The following is a 17,179-nucleotide window of genomic DNA, read 5'->3' as shown; positions in this document are numbered from 1 at the left end:
TTGATTGCTCTCAAGTTGGTGGAGCTGGACGGAAGGTCTGAGCGTGCGGTGTTGCGAGGTCTGTTACAAGCCGAGAGAGCGCAAGGGGCGTCAGGCTCTGCATAGGGGACGGCGTAAGAGCTGGGGACACTGCCGCCTGCAGGTTGTGTCCGCGCCAAGTCCGACCTGACCAGTGGACGGTCGCTGCACCACTCTGTGGAAAGAAGCTCTGATGGCGGTGCCTGCCCTGAAGGACCCCGGTCAGGTAAGTGCAGTGAGTTCCGGGTTCTCCGCTGCCCGTTTCCCCACCAGAATGTGAACTCCCCAGGTGAGCAGGTTCCCGCTCATGTTGTTTGTGGCCTTAAAAAAAGTACAACTCAGGGCAGCTCCTGGCGCGGTGGTGGCGACGGCCGGCCTCCCGGGTCTTCGCTCCTCTCCGCGCCGCTGCGCCTCCTGGGCGCCGGCCGCTTGAGTCCATCGCTGAGTGCGGCCGTCGCCGAGCAGCGGAGCTGACCCGCCGTGGTCCGGGCCTCGTCTCCCCCTCAGACGGTCATGGCACCGCCGTTCTCCAGGGGCACCAGGGCGATCTCCATGACCCGGGGGTGGAGGGCATGCTGCGCCCCTGCGGACCGGTTCCCGCGCCCCCCTCACCCGCAGGGCGCCCCGCGCCGGACTCCTCTCCCGCCGGCGGCCTGCCGGCCCCGCTGTGGGGCGGGCTGGGTGGCTGGCGCGGTTCCCTCGCTGGGTCCTGACGTCAAGAAGCCGCTGCCCTGCGCTCTGCCTCGCTCGGTTCTGGCAGCCAAAAGCCGCCTTCCAGCCGAGGCAACCTTCAGCCGCAGGCCCGGCCTCCACCCCGCGCGGCTCCCCGCCTCCCTCCCGCCCTCCCTTCGGGGCACCGAGACCGCGGGTGTCTTCCCGAGGGCGCAGCTGGGGCCCCCGAGCGAGGGCGGGAGGAGCTGAGCTGGGCGCAGCCTGGAAGGGGAAGGCAGAGGATGGAGGAACAGGTTGTACCGAGAGCGCTGCAACCAACTCCCAGGGCGGCCAGATGAGAATAGTTCTGGATTTCAGTTCACCTGGGAACCCGCTGATCGCCGAGTGGACTCTGGGGAAATGAATCCTCCTGTGTTGGAGAGATGCGACTACAGGATGAGCCGGGGTTCGAGAGAAGGCGGTCCTTTGGAGGAATAACGGTTCTCTCTTCTTTGGGAAAAATTACAAAATTGGGTGAGAGGCGGAGCTATGGGCCTTGAGAGGAAAAAAAAAAAATATGTATGTATATGTATATGTGTGTGTGTATATATATAGGCTTCCCCGGTGACTCAGAATATAAAGAATATGCCTGCAATGTGGGAGACCCCTGTTCGATCCCTGGGTCAGGAAGATCCCCTGGAGAAGGGAACAGCTACCCACTCCAGTATTCTAGATATATTTGTATCTTCAGAGGAGTGGAGAAGCCTGTCTCTTCCCATCTCCCTACAAATATTTGCACCAGAAAGTAGCTGACCGAGAATTCACCTTACAGCACTTCCCTGCCCTTGCCCTTGGGAAAGCCCTGATTCCCAGGGCAGACAGGGGTGGTCCCCCAAGCACATCAAGCCTGGCATCTCCCCAGGCAGGCAGCTGAGACTGGGGACTGGCTGCCTGGCTTCCTATTCCTACCACACACAGCCGCTGCTCTCTCCACCAATCTCATCTGTAGGAACCAGGAAGAGGGAAGGGGAGGAGGGAGAAAGACCCTGGAGAGAGCAGTTCCTGCCAGTGGAAGCTAGGAGCTGGTGACTGCAAGGAGGCTTGTATAGGAAGACTGGGAGGGGCGCTGCTGGGGAAGGAGCCTGGGAACCTCGGAGTCCCCAGGGTGGAGAATTGTCAGGAGTAGAATAAAAACCGATATTCACTTTGCTCTGCTGTAGCAGGCCCAGTCTCAGCACTTGACAAATATTGGCTGGTCTAGTCTCTCAGAATTTTTAAAAAAAAAAAAAAGTACAACTCAGAAGTTGAGTTATGTTTTATTCCGTGGGGATTTTTAGAACTTCCAGCCCAAGAAATATCTTAAGGAACCCTGGGAGAGGAAGGGGGACTCCCTCCAGGGCCTGAAAGTGGGCTCTGTCTAACACTGGGAAGTGGATTGTTCGAGGAGACACTTGTGCTGGCAAAGCAAGAGATTTTATTGGGAAGGAACTCTGGGTCAGAGAGCAGTAGGGTAAGGGAACTCAGGGGAACTGCTCTGCCATGTGCATTGCAGTCTGGAGTTCTATGGTGAGGGGATTAGCTTTGGTTGTCTTTATCCAGTCATTCTGACTCCTTCCTGGTGGTGCAAACCTTGTTCAGCCAAGATGGATGCCAGTGAGGAGGATTCTGGGAGGTGGTTGGACACCTGGTGTCACTTTTTTACATTTCCTGAACTCTCCCTGTTGGTGGTGGCTTATTGGTTCCAGTGTTCCTTACCAGGACCTCTTGTTGTAAAACAGCTCATGCAAATAGTTACTATGGTACCTGGCCAGGGCAGGCGGTTTCAGCGTTCTTCCCCTAACAAAGCCAGCTTATATATAAGTTTTGCAACAAAGGGCAGGTGTTTGGACATCAAAAGATTATTGTTAAGGAAAGTCAGATAACCCAAGTTAAGGAATTAAGCACTTTTCTGTGTATGGAAAAATGTGAGAGTCTGGGCTCACTGAAATAATTTCTGTCTTGGCAATCTGAGCTCTAGTTGAAAAAGAATTTCCAGACACAAAGCATTTTAGACTAGAGCAAATTTATTGAGAACAAAGGGGAGAGGTAGAGAGGGGCACTGCAGAGACAGAGGGTGGACTTCCTAACTGACCAGGGAGAGCCGCCAGGAGACTGTCAGGGCAGCGGGTGGCTCAAGGGCTTGTGGACTGTTTATAACCTCAATGAAAAGAAAATTCCTGTGGAGAGGGGTATGTTAGGTCATTAGTCAGGATTCTGTATGTTATGTCATATGGAGGCTGGAGCTGGCTAGTTAGGAACAGGACGGCTCATAGCAAACATGACAATGGTGGCCTTTGAGCTTCACTAATTTTGGAGATATTGTCCTATCATCTCAGTATAGGGCTCCACAACTCCTTTGATATGCACCTCGGCTAGCTGAGGCAAGTATCCTGTGTTTTCATATCCTGAGTTTCTCGGGACTCAGCATAGGAGTGACTAGTCTGCTAAATGGCAGGTATTCTTCCTGAATTCCCTTAGGGCTCACTGGCTGACACTAGAGGGCTGCAATCGCTGATCACTGTGACATCTTTTTTGTTTACCGATATGGCAGGAAATGTCCCATTTTTCACACTTTATCTCATGAGCCTGGCCCAGTGCAGTGAGGCCTTCAGGGGTGGTGTCCCTCTTTCTGACCACAGATGTAATGTGGTGTGGGTGAGGCTTGGAGATGCAACTGAACCAGGAACATTGGGGAACCTGGAGTCCATCCTGTTTCTTCAAAAAACAAAGTTCGAGGCCAGGCTGCACCTGGAGTGGCAGATGAGAGGTTGTACCTTTCTTCTTAGAGTGCTGGGAGTGCTGGAGAGTTTTGAGTAAAGGAAGCACATGATCTCTGGGCTTTTAAAAATTCTCCAAGGCCTGTTCAGTGGAAGAAAAGTCTGTAGCTGTTGATGAGGACTTGAGCAATGGAAAGTGTGGCTTCTCAAAGCTCACAGCTGATAAAAGGTAGTACTGAGGATGGAGCCACACAGGAGATGTTAGCCAGTCAGCCTGAGGTTATCTGGCTATGGTACCAGGCAGCTGCCCTGGCAAGTCCTGAGCCTCTGGAGCACTGCCCTGGTCACTTTCCTCTGTGGTCTGCATGTTCCCACAGATTCCCACAGCTGCAGAAGAACATTTAGTAAATGGAGGTTGTCCCAGTCCCTTACTTGTTCACACTCTCACGCACACATTTTCTGTATTTGAGGAGGGTCTTGGGGCTCTTAACCTGCCATTCTCCCAACACTTCGGTTTGGGGACCTTGGCAACCCTGTGCCTGAGGTAGTGAGTGCACACTGGTTCTATGGAGGAAGTATGGAACAGTGAAACCCATACCAGTATATCATAGTGCTTTGAGGTGAGGCTAAGCTGATTAAGGTAAGTGCGGGTCTTTTTTTTCTGGTGGAAATAAACAACAGGGAAGAGCAGAATTTCAACTTGAAATTAAATGCCTGTGTGTTCCAGAGGCAACAGGAAGTTCAGATCACGGGAGGGAGCTTTTCTTTCCCAGGTATCAGGAGAATCCATCAGGTTGGACAGTAGGGGAGATGAGTGAGAAGATGGAAGGTGTAAGACTGTTCATGATTTTATTTGTCCCTATTATACCAGAGCCGTGTGACCTTTGAGGATGTAGCTGTGTACTTCTCCCAGGAAGAATGGTGTCTTCTTGATGAGGCTCAGATACAACTGTACCTTGATGTCATGTTGGAGAACTTTGCACTTGTATGCATGCTGGGTAAGGCGCGCACTCCCTCCTCTATCCTCCTGAGCTAGACTCTGCCTTTCTTCTTTTCCCCAGGGACAGCTCTGTCTTTCTTACATGTGGACCATGGTCACCATGTATCTGACATTTATTTGTGCCTGTCTGTACAGAAGAGTGTTGTCAGTGACATGGGCACTGCTAAACAGATGGTGAGCTATTCTTCCCACAACCTTTTCCAAGGTTCCAGTTTCCCTACATACATGCCTGCAGCTTTATTTTCTGTCTTCTGATGATTACCATCTAATGGATATGTAGTGGTATATCTTTATCATTTCCATTGCATTTCCATTATGGTCTGCTTATTGGCCATTTGTATATCTTTTTTGTTGTTGTTGTTCAAGCCACATTAACTTCTGGGATCTTAGTTCTCCGACCAGGGATTGAACCTGGGCCTATGATTGTGAATGTGTAGAGTCTCAACCACTCTAATGTCAGGGAATTCCTGTGTATATCTTTTAAAAATATCTATTCAGGTCCCTTTCCCATTTTTTTTCATCAGTTTGGTTTTTTAGTTGTTGAGTTCTAGACTTCCTCCATATATTCTAGATATAAATTCCTTGTTGTACTCTGTGGTTGCCTTTTTACTATGATTATAGTTCCCTGTGATGTACAATAGGTCAGTTTTTTCCTTTTCCCCTATACCTTTCTTGAGGTATAATTGACAGATGACATTAAGTTAAAGGTATGAAACAAAAAAAAATGTTCATTTTTTTGAGGTCCAGTATCTCGTTTATTATTTTGTTGCTTGTGCTTTTGTTGTCATAGACAAGAAATCATGCCCAAATTCAACATTTTGAAGCTTTTGCCCTTTGTACGTATCTTAGTAGATTTATAACTAAATATCACTTTCTTTCTCTCTTTTTTTGTACTCAGGTACATGGTATTGAGTTTTTAGCCTCAAATTTCAGTTTTTTGTGGGGCTGGTATGTAGGTCAGTGATTGGTTTTTATAGTGTAACTTTGTATCCTGAAAACTTTGTTGTTCTTTAGTGAAAGCAGGCTTATTTAGAGATACACTCAGAATGTGGGCCATCTCAGAAGGGGAAAATGGCCTGTAATTATTTCTTAGTTCTAGGATATTTTTGGCAGGATGTCTATATTGGGGGTTTTTGATGTACCTGATCATGTCATCTGAGAGTGAAGACAATTTTCCTTCCTTCCCAATCAGTACACCTTTTCCTAATTAAACTAAAAAGCTTCTAAACAGCAAAAGAAACTAGCAACAAAATCAAAGGATAACCTACCTAATGGGAGAAAATATTTTCAAGCCATATATTTAAAGGGTAAATATTCCAAAATATAAGAACTTACATAACTTGATACCAATCAATATACCTTTTGTATAAACTCCTCATCTCATTGTATTAGTTGTCTTCCAATAAAAATTTGAAAAGGAGTGGTAAGAGAGAACACCCTTCCTTCTTATTCATCTTAGTGGGAAAGCTAATTTTTCTCTAATAAGCATAATGATAGCTAGAGGGTTTTATTGAGGTTATCAGTTTGAAGTTTTTCCTCTAAGTTTACTAGTAGATGTATTTTTTTTAATATATCATAAATGCAGGTTGGATTTTGTAAAGTCCTTTTTCTGCATCAATTGATGAGATTGTGTTTTTAAGTATTGATAAGTATTATGTTAACTGACTTTCAAATGTTAAACCAGTTTCACTTGCTCAGTTGATCATGGTATATAATTCTTTTTATACAGTGTTTTAGTCGATTTTTAAAAGTTGTTAAATTTTTTGTGTGTATGTCTATGAGAGATATTATTCTATAGTTTTATTTTAATGTTTTTGGTTTGGTATTAAAGTAATACTGGCCTCACAGAATGAGTTGGGAGGTATCCCTTTGTTTCTGTCTTCTGAAAGAGATTGTAGATAATTGTATAATACATTCTCTCATTACATGTTTGGAAGAATTCAGCAGTGAAACACTCTGAGCCAGTTAGATTCTCTTTTGGGAGGTTATTAATTATTGATTCATTTTTTTCTTTTTGGCCACAATGCATAGCATGGAGGATCTTAGGCCCTGACCAGGAATTGAATGCATGCCCCATGCAGTGGAAGCACAGAGCTTAACCATTGGAACCCCAGTGAGGCCCCTTGATTCATTTTTTTTTTTTTAATTCATTTTCTTTAATTGACACGGACCTATTCAGATTATCTGTTGTGTGGGTTTTGGTAGACTGTCTTTCAGGGAATTGATCCCTTGCATCTAGGTGATCAAATTCATGGGGTTAGAGATTGCTTGTATTTTTCATTATTATTCTTTTACTCTCCATGGTATCTACAGTTATGTTTTATTTTGAATTTTTTATGTTATTAATTTGTGTTCTCTGTTTTTATCTTCATGAGCCTGACTAGACTGCTGTGAACATACGAGTCTATCTCTTTTTGAATTATAGTTTTTGGCCAGATATATGCCCAGGAATTAGATTGATGGATCATAATGGCAACATTACTTTTAACTTCTTGAGAAACATCTATACTGTTTTTCATAATGGCTACACCAACAGCATTTGTTATTTGTAGACTTTTGTTTTTAATATGTATGTATGTAAGTATTTATTTGGCTATTCTGGGTCTTAGTTGGGATACCCGGGAACTTTTAGGTGCTACATGCAAACTCTTATCTGGAGCTTGTGGAATCTTAATTCCCTGACCAGGGATGGAATCTGGGCCCCCTGCATTGGGAGCATGAAGGTTTCTTGTTTTTTTTTTTTTGGTAAGCAAGGGAGCATGGAGTCTTAGCCATTGGACCACCAGGGAAGCCCCTGTAGACTTCTTAATAAATGACCATTCTGCCTGGTGTGAGGTGGTACCTCATTGTAGTTTTGATTTGCATTTCTTTCTTTTGTTTTTCTCTTTGCTTTTCAGTTTTGGAAGTTTCTACAAAGAGAACATCAAGCACAGAGATTCTTTCCTCAGCTGTGTCCAGTGTATCAATAAGCCCATCATATTCATTCTTCATGTCTTTTATAGTCTTTTGACTTCTAGAATTTTGAGTTCTTTCTTTGAATTTCCGTTTCTCAAATGTCCAACTCTTTGCGACCCTGTGGACTGCAGCATGCGGCCAGACTTCCTGTCCATCATAAACTCCCAACTCTACCAAACATTAATCAGCATATATATCATACTTGTTTTGTATTTCCAGTCTGGTAATTACAACATCCTTGTGATAGCTGATTCTGGTTTTGAAGTTTCCTTTGTTCATATTGCTTTTCACCATTTAGTATGCTGTGTAATTTTTTCTTGATAACTGGCATGATGTATGGGGTAAAAGGAACCGCTATAAATAGGCCTTTATTCATGTGTTGGTAAGATGTGGAGAAGGGAAGCCTGCACAGTACTGGAAGCATTCATAGCATGTTTACTTATCAGTCTTTTAATGAGCTTGTGTGTCTGGACTATGAACTTCACAAGTTACTTTCAATTTATTTTCCTTCCATTAGGTGGGACAGCAATGTAGAGAGGGCTGGAATTGAGCACTTGTTTTTCTTGTCAGTTGAGCTTCCCTGGTGACTCAGAGGTTAAAGCGTCTGCCTCCAATGCAGGAGACCCAGGTTTGAAACCTGGGTCAGGAAGATCCCCTGGAGAAGGAAGTGGCAACCCACTCCAGTATTCTTGCCTGGAGAATCCCATGGATGGAGGAGCCTGGTAGGCTACAGTCCACAGGGTCACAAAGAGTCGGACATGACCGAGCGACTTCACTTTCTTTCACTTTCTTTTCTTGTCAGTTAACCTTATTAAGAAGAACAGAATGTTCTGGCTATTTTATTTGTCTGATCTTTATCATTTCCTTTTTCAGAATGCTTTGTCTCTTTAATTTGGTTTTTTTTTTTTTTTTTTTTTTTTTTTGGTAGTTTATCAAGTTCTCAAGATAGATTATGATTTATATATATATATATATTCATTTATTTTTATTAGTTGGAGGTTAATTACCTTATAATATTGTGGTGTTTTTTGTCATACATTGACATGAATCAGCCATGGATGATCCCCCCTCCCACCTCCCTCCCGATATTTCTTTTTTTAATATAAGCATTTTTTGCTGTAAATGTTCTCCTTAGTACGGCCTTTGCTGCATCCTGTAGTTTTAGTATGTGGTGTTTTGTTCTCATTAGTCTATTAAATATTCTCTGATTTCCCTTGTGATTATTTTCTTGAACCTATTTATTTCCAGAAATGTGTAGATATTTCAGTTTTCCATGTTATGTTATGGATCTTCATTCTGTTGTGGTTAGAGAGGCTAGTTGGTATAAACTTTATCTAATTAAATTTATTGTTCCTATCCATTACTGAGAATAGAGTATTGAAGTTTCCAGATATTAGTGTAGAACTGTCTGTTTCTCCTTTTGATTGTTAGTTTTTGCGTCATGTATTTCAGTGATCTACTATTGAGTGTATGAATATTTATACTTATTGCCTCATGTTACATTGAATCTTCTCAAAATAAATGTCCTTCATAGTCTTTTTAGATTTAAAATCTTTGTTTGGTATGATTTATAGCTACTCCTGTGTGCTTTTTGTTACTATTTGCATGAAATATCTTTATCTACATTTCAGTTTCAACTTGTGTTTTGTCAACAGCATACAGCTGTTGTTGTTGTTGTTGTTGTTGTCTTGGATTGTGCCACACAGCCTGTGAATTCTTCCTTCTGTGGCCAGGGATTGAACCCATGCCCTCAGCAGTGAAAGTGCAGAATCCTAACCACTGGACTGCCAGGGAGTTTGCTAGATCATTTTTTTAAATCTATTCTGCCAGTCTGTGTTTTGCTCTGAGAGGTTAATTTATTTACTTTAAAGCAGTTATTGATGAGAGGTATTTTTTTTTCGTCTTGCTCTTTGTTTTCTATATACGCCTTGAAGCTTTCTCATTTCTTACTTTTTGTTATTTTCTCCTTTTGTATTTAGTTGATTTTTTTTTTGTAGTGAAATATCTTAATTCCCTTTTCATTTCCTTTGTATACATTATAAAACTTTTTTTTTTTGCTATTTACCATGGGGATTACATTTAATATCCTAAAGCTAGAGCATATTAATTTTAATTTATACCAGCTTGCCATCAATAACATTAAAAAAATTCTGGGAATTCCCTGGTGGTCCAGTGGTTAGGACTCTGCAGTCTCACTGCTATGGTCCTGGGTTCAATCTATGGTCTGGAACTAAAATACTGAGAGCTGCACTGGCAGGCCAAAAAAAAATTTTTTTCTGCTTCTATACAGCTTTGTCTGTATCATTTTACTCGTTAGTGTCTTTTCAGTTCAACTTGAAGGACTCCCTTTAGCATTTCTTGAACTTCCTCATCTTTTGTTTACCTGGGAATATGCTAATTTCTCCTTCATTTTTGAAGGAATCTTGGTTGGTAGGTTTTTTTCCTTCAGCCATCTCTGAACGTATCAGCCCACTGTCTTCTGGCCTTCCCAGGTTTCCCATGAGAAATCTGCTAATGATACTGTTTGGGACCCTTTGTCTGTGATGAGTCACTTCTCTCACTGATTTCAAGATTCTCTGAGATTCTCTGAGTTTCAGCAGTTTGATTATAATGTGCCACAATGTGGGTCTTCTCGTTTATTCTGCACAGACAATAAATGAATAATAAAAAAAAATCATAAAAGACAACCACTTCTTTGTATGCCTTGTGAGTTTTTGTTGTTGAAAACTGAACACTGGCATTTTATGGTTGTAAGTCTGGAGATACTGTGCTTGCCATTAACCAGGGTTTGCTGGGTGGGGGGTTCTCCTTGTTTTTGATGTTTTTAGGGTGTCTCTTTCCTGTATATTGACATGAGATGTAAACTGACAGGCCTGTCAGTGTGCTTTTCCTTGGGGGTGCACCATGACTTAAATTTCCACAATATAAGTGGTTGTCTTTTATGGGTTTTTTTTTTATTATTATTCATTTATTGTCTGTGCCAGGTCTTCATTGATATATAGGCTTTTCTCTAGTTGTTGTGAGCAGGGGCTGCGCTGTAGTAGTGCATGGGCTTCTCATTGCTGTGGCTTCTCTTGTTGCAGAGCACGGGCTCAAGGGTGTGTGGCCTTCAGTAATTGCAGCACATGGGCTCAGTAGTTGCGGCTCCCAGGCTCTAGAGCACAGGCTCAGTAGTTGTGGCACATGCACATAGTTGCTCCACAGCATGTGGCATCTTCCCAGACAGGAGATTGAACCTGTGTCTCCTGCATTGACAGGCGGACTCTTCATCATGAGCCACCAGGGAAGCCCAGTGTTTGCTCTTGATTGCCTTAGTCCTCAAATGTGTCACTCTCAAAAGGGAAAAAACAGAAAAATGAAGAGGAGGCAGTGAGACACTGGCTCTTAAAATCTTCAGCCAGAGGGAGAGGAGATTTATGTATCGGTGGTACCATTTACAGCAATGAGTGTCCACCTCTGTATTACTCACATTCATTCAGGAGCAGCAGCCAGCAGTCAGACTATATTAGATCACTGACATCTGGTGGACTAACTAGGTCCTTCCTTATTTTCCACGCTGGCTCATAAAAAGCATGTGCAGTCTGCTCTAGAAACATGTACACAGTAGCCCGCCATGGGACTTTGGGTTGGGGAATGGGCAGCTCCAGAGGCTAAGAACTGAACTTGACTGAAATAAATTTAACTTGGGAAACTGCAGATCTTCAATAGATTCGAGTTCCGAGAGCTACATTTATTGGATTCTGTCAGCACAGTTATTGTTAAGGCAAGGAGATGGAATCCTAACATTTTGTATTCCATCTGCTGCACATCCTTTCATCTGGTTCCATCAGAGCTTCTTTTTGCAGTATTTAAATATTGTCCCTTTTTGTGTGCTGAGTTCTTCTGGGCTGGTGTTGGCTACTCACCTGACCTGCTCTTCTATTAAGAGTTGTATCATTTGCCTTCCATGTAGTTGTTGAACTGAGAGTGGACAGTCCTTCATGCTTCGCAGGATGGACATGACTCTGGTCTCAGCACAAAGCACTTGCAGTTAGCCTGGCCAAGTTGAATGGCAGCTGGTATAGCTTAATGTCAGGTCTGTGTTCAAGTCATTCCAGGAACCTATCCTGTTTGACTAGTGCTTTTAGTGTGATTACCAGTGGCCACAACTCATTTCTATAGTCTTCTCTCCATTCTTGACACTACCAACTTGCAATTTTTTCTACTTCTCATTATTTATTTATCCATTTATTTTATTTTTGGCTGGATTCTCATTGCTTTGCAAGGGCTTTCTATAGTTGTGGCAAGTGGGGGCTACTCTTTGTTGTGGTACGCAGGCTTCTCATTGTGGTAGCTACTCTCATTGCAGAGCATGGGCTCTAGGCCTGCAAGTTTCAGTAGTTGTAGCACACAGGCTCAGTAGCTGTGCATGGTATTAGTTGCTTCACAGCATGTGGAATCGTTGCAGACCCAGCCTCAAATCCATGTCCCCTCCATTGGCAGGTGGATTCTTACCCACTGAGCCACCAGGGAAGCCCTACTTGTCATTTTCATTCTGACTCCAGCCTGGGATTAATTCCCTACCACCTCTCTAAACTGTTTATTTCATTGGTCTTCACAGTATTTTCTCCAGAGTATTTTTCTGACACTGTTTATGTCCTGAATCAAGGGACTATCCCTTAATATTCCTTAAACACCAGGTACCTGTTCCAGTTAGATTTTCTGAGGCCTGGACGTACAGTTCTGCAGAGAAAAGGTCACCAGCTGTTGTGGTCTAGGCAGAAGCTATTGATAAGAGTGAACTATAGAAAAGGCCTTTCACCCTTTCTCCATACCCAATCCTTGCATCCTGTGTTTGCTGAGACCTCATCTATTCTGTGACCTTAAAGCCCTGTAACACAGACCAGCTGCTTCCTCAGTCTGACCCTAACTCCATTTCCTGAACACAGTCTTGTGGACTCGTTCTTTCAAGTGTCAGATGTACAGTTGTGATGGTGTCATTTCCCTGTACTAAACTCAATGTGGACTTCACTATTGTTTTCAGGTTCTTGGCCTGGAGCTGGGGATGAAGAGACACCTTTTGAACAGAGCAAATCGGTAGGAGTGTCACAGATTGGGACTCCCAGGGCAGATTTGTCTGCTGAGAATGTCCAGCCCTGTAAGATATGCATCCTGGTCTTGAGAAACATTTTGCACTTGACTGAAGAGCAGGGAACAAATAGTGGACAGAAAGCATACTCATGTGGGACACATGGAAAACAGTTCTGTTTCACTGCAGACATTCAGCAGCACCAGAAGCAGCACACGAGAGAGAATCTTTTACAATATGTTAAGGGGAAACTCTCATTTTTGAAGAGCTGCACAATCCATGCATCAGGAAGTCTCTCCCCATACAGTGAGATTGGGAAGGAATTCGTGGCCAACATGGGAGTTCAGCCACAGATAAAAAACACCAGGAATCAACAAAACAACAGTAAGGAGTGTGAAACTGTTTTTCACAGTGGAAAAAGTCATCAGAGCTGGGGAGAAGGCAAGAAAGCCTCCAGCCGCACAGACATACTTGTTCAAGATGAGAGAATCCTCACTAGTGAACGGTCTTGTGAGTTCACAGGCGGCACTCACAAAAGTAACCATGTTCAGCACCAGAAAGGTCACATTAGACAAAGGTCTTCCGAGTGCACTGAATGTGGGAAATCCTTTGGCCAAAGAAAGTATCTCAGGATTCATAGGCGAATTCACACTGGAGAAAGGCCTTATCAGTGCAAGGAATGTGATAAATCTTTTACCTATAAGAACCGTTTCATTGGACATCAGAGAATTCATACTGGAGAAAGGCCATATGAATGCACTCAATGTGGAAAATGTTTTACCCATCAATCCTCTTTCTATGTACATCAAAGAATTCACACTGGAGAAAGGCCTTATAAGTGCAATGAATGTGGGAAGTCTTTTATCAACAACTCCAATTTCCATAGACATCAGAGAATTCACCAAGGAGAAAGGCCTTATACGTGTAATGTATGTGGGAAATCTTTTATAACTCTGGCTGGCATCCGATATCATCAGAAAGTTCACAACGGGGGAGTGCTGAGTAAGAGCAGTGACTCTGGGACATCCTTTAATCAAATGCAGCAACTCAGTTCCAGTAGGAAAATCCACACTGGAGAAAAGCCTTATGAGTGCAGTGAATGTGGGAAATCTTTTACTGCCAGCTCTAGCCTTTGGTATCATCAGAGAATTCACAGTGGAGAAAGGCCTCATGAATGCAGTGAATGTGGGAAATCTTTCATTGTTAGGTTGAGCCTTCGCAATCATCAGAGAGTTCACACTGAAGAAAGGCCTTATAAGTGCAATGAATGTGGAAAATGTTTTACTAGCAGTTCGAGCCTTCTTCGTCATCAGAGAGTTCACAATGGAAAAAGGCCTTATGAGTGCAGTGAATGTGGGAAATCTTTTACTGCTAGCTATGGCCTTCGGTATCATCAGAGAGTTCACAGTGGAGAAAAACCTTACGAGTGCAGTGAATGTGGGAAATCTTTTACTGCTAGCTCTAGCCTTCGGTATCACCAGAGAGTTCACAGTGGAGAAAAACCTTATGAGTGCAGTAAATGTGGGAAATCTTTTACTGCTAGCTATGGCCTTCGGTATCATCAGAGAGTTCACCATTGAGAAAAACCTTATAAGTTCAGTGAATGTGGGAATCTTCTACTGCTAGCTCTGGCCTTCAGTATCATCAGAGTTCACAGTGGAGAAAGGCCTCATGAATGCAGTGAATGTGGGAAATCTTTCATTGTTAGGTTGAGCCTTCGCAATCATCAGAGAGTTCACACTGAAGAAAGGCCTTATAAGTGCAATGAATGTGGAAAATGTTTTACTAGCAGTTCGAGCCTTCTTCGTCATCAGAGAGTTCACAATGGAAAAAGGCCTTATGAGTGCAGTGAATGGGAAATCTTTTACTGCTAGCTATGGCCTTTGGTATCATCAGAGAGTTCACAGTGGAGAAAAACCTTACGAGTGCAGTGAATGTGGGAAATCTTTTACTGCTAGCTCTAGCCTTGGGTATCACCAGAGAGTTCACAGTGGAGAAAAACCTTATGAGTGCAGTAAATGTAGGAAGTCTTTTACTGCTAGCTATGGCCTTCGGTATCATCAGAGAGCTCACCATTGAGAAAAACCTTATAAGTTCAGTGAATGTGGGAAATCTACTGCTAGCTCTGGCTTTCAGTATCATCAGAGTTCACAGTGGAGAAAGGACTTATGAATGCAGTGAATGCAGGAAGTCTTTTATTAATAAGTCCAGTCTTTTTGATCATCAGAGAATTCACACTGGAGAAAGGCCTTTTGAGTGCAGTGAATGTGGGAAATCTTAATAGTGGATCAGGTCTATTTGGTTATCAGAGAGTTCACACTGGAGAAGGGGACTTATGAATGCAGCTAATGAGGACAGCACTAGCGTTGGAGTTGGGGGTGGGTAACAGCATGGGAGGCCACAAGTGCAGTCATCAGGCAGCAAATGGACTATTTCTAGGGAGGAATTTGAGGCACAGAGAGGCTGTGTTTTCTAATTATTACCTCCCAGCAATGGACAGATATTCGGGATTCAGTGTCAGGTTGCCTATTTTCAGGACAAGAGAAGTCTGGTCACTGTAATCTTCTTTCCCTTCCAACCCAGCTTTGGGAACTCAAAGAAGACCTAATCATCCTCTGCCCCCATCCTCAGCTCATACACTGCGCTCCATGCTCAGTGGTCATGACTATCCACTGAAAAGCAACGTTCATGGCTTTCCTGTGAATGAATGATCCCATTATCTACCTAGTAATGCTCTGTTCCCAGCACCTCCGTCCCACAGCATTGCACTGGGTTTAGCACAGCCAGGAATGAAGAAGAGACTTGTATGATACTGTATGATATCTCTTATGTGCAATTTTAAAACAATACAAAATAATACACATGCAAAACAGAAACAAACTCAGGTTTAGGGGCTTCACTGGTGGCTCACTGATAAAGAACCTGCCTGCCAGTGCAGGAGATGTGGGTTCAATCCTGGGTCAGGATGATCCTCTGGAGAGGAAATGGCAACCCACTCCAGTATTCTTGCCTGGAGAATCCCGTGGACAGGGGAGCCTGATAGGCTACAGTCCATGGGTTCTCAAAGAGTTAGACATGACTTAGCAACTACACAGATGTAGAAAACAAACTAATGGATATCAAAGGAGAGACAAAAGTGTGATAGGACAAATGATGTGTATGGGATTAAGAGATTAAAAACTCCTATTTATAAAACAGCAACAGGTTTATATTGTATCAGATAAAGAATTATAGCTATTATTGTATAATAACATTTGGTGGAGTACTGTAAAATACTGAATCACTGTGCTGTACACCTGAAACTAGCATAATATTGTAAATCTACTGCAATTAAAAATAAAAAAATTTAAAAATTAAAAAATAAACAGGTGAATTTTCCACAGAGAATTGTTAATATTGTATTTTCTGGATGGTACAAACCACCAGACATTTAATAAAGGGAGTTTCTATAAAAGTGATTTGTATTATTTATGAGATGATCAGTCAGGTGTGGCTATAAGGAAAAAACAACAACAGGAAAACATTGATGCTCACAGATCCTGGAAACACATGGGAAGGTTATCAGGGTAGTCATGAGACATAAGGCAGGAGTGGGAAGTGTTCAGACCACTGTCTGCTAAGGTTCTATGGGAAAGGCCTGGCAGAGAGGGGTAAACACCTTAGGATTGCTTGCTTTGAATAACTTTGGACTTCATGCTATAGGGGTGGCCTCTAGTTGCCTGGTGCCTGGTGCTGTGATGATGAAGGAAGAGAAACATTGCCTCCAGGGGTGTTCAGCCATGTGGAGGATGTGTGGCTCTTGATTGTTAAGTTTGTTTTCACAGAGAGGCAGGACAAATTTGAGTATCACATGAGGAGCTAGTATATTTTGCTATATGAGAAAGAAATAGTCACTTGGCTGCTTAACCACATGTGCCATGTCACTTTGGCCATGACCTCCCTGGCTACTGATAATGGGCATGGGGACTAGAAATAAAAATGCCAGTCAGGGCTTGCAGCTATTATGAATCAGTGGCCTACCTGAGATGAATTTCCTTCATTTCATAAACATTCCTGAACGGGAGGTGTCTGGTGGGGGAACAAAGCGGATCCTGTCCCTGTGGTGTAAACAAGCACATGGTAACAAATTGTATCTCCCAGTTTGATGTTTCTTTCCATTTTCCCAGGACACCCTACTAGATAATGAAGCATAATTAGGTTAATTAGTTACCATATAACAAGTTTTTCACTCTTAGCAATAGAAGGCAGGAATATACTCCTTAACCATTTTACGCCCAGGATGTAGCAGAAAAGAATAAAAATTAATTTTAAAAAGAAAAAAAAAAAAAACAATGAGTAATTGATCCAAATGCCAAAATGAGAGAAAACTTACAGATGTTTAACAAGAGTAGGAAAAGCATTTGTTTCTGGTGCAGAAGGCAAAGAGAGAAACAAGTGTCACTGCTGATACGCACAAAGGAGCTGGAAGCTGGGAAATGTGAAGGAAGCTAGTAGCACAGTGTCCATCAGTCACTGGCATGGATTTAGAATCATAGCGACAGAAAGTCAAAATAGAAGAGAGAGTAAAAACAGTTGAGGAAGCTCACCAGGATCAGGATGGCGTGTGGCTCTGGCATCATGGGAAGGTCTGGGGAAATTCTGTTGCTGTGAATGTGTTGGACCTGCTGCTTGTCTGTGAAGGACAGAGATCATGTACCCACTAGTCCAGATCGTGACGCCCAAACAGTAGAA

General features: G+C 43.1%; 1 protein-coding gene across 1 annotated transcript; it reads left to right on the top strand.

Annotated features, from left to right (window-relative positions):
• LOC122421105 (zinc finger protein 211-like) lies at window positions 1-16,972 on the top strand. The gene is made up of 3 exons (XM_043436906.1): window positions 1-244; window positions 4,297-4,423; window positions 12,404-16,972. Exons 1-3 carry the CDS (start codon window positions 212-214, stop codon window positions 14,026-14,028), a joined length of 1,785 nt encoding a protein of 594 aa, XP_043292841.1. The 5' UTR covers window positions 1-211; the 3' UTR covers window positions 14,029-16,972.
• The last annotated feature ends 207 nt before the right edge of the window (window positions 16,973-17,179 follow it).

Source organism: Cervus canadensis, chromosome 18, assembly GCF_019320065.1.
Source record: "Cervus canadensis isolate Bull #8, Minnesota chromosome 18, ASM1932006v1, whole genome shotgun sequence".
Taxonomy (NCBI): Eukaryota; Metazoa; Chordata; class Mammalia; order Artiodactyla; family Cervidae; genus Cervus; species Cervus canadensis.
This window is presented reverse-complemented; position numbering and strand designations above follow the sequence as displayed.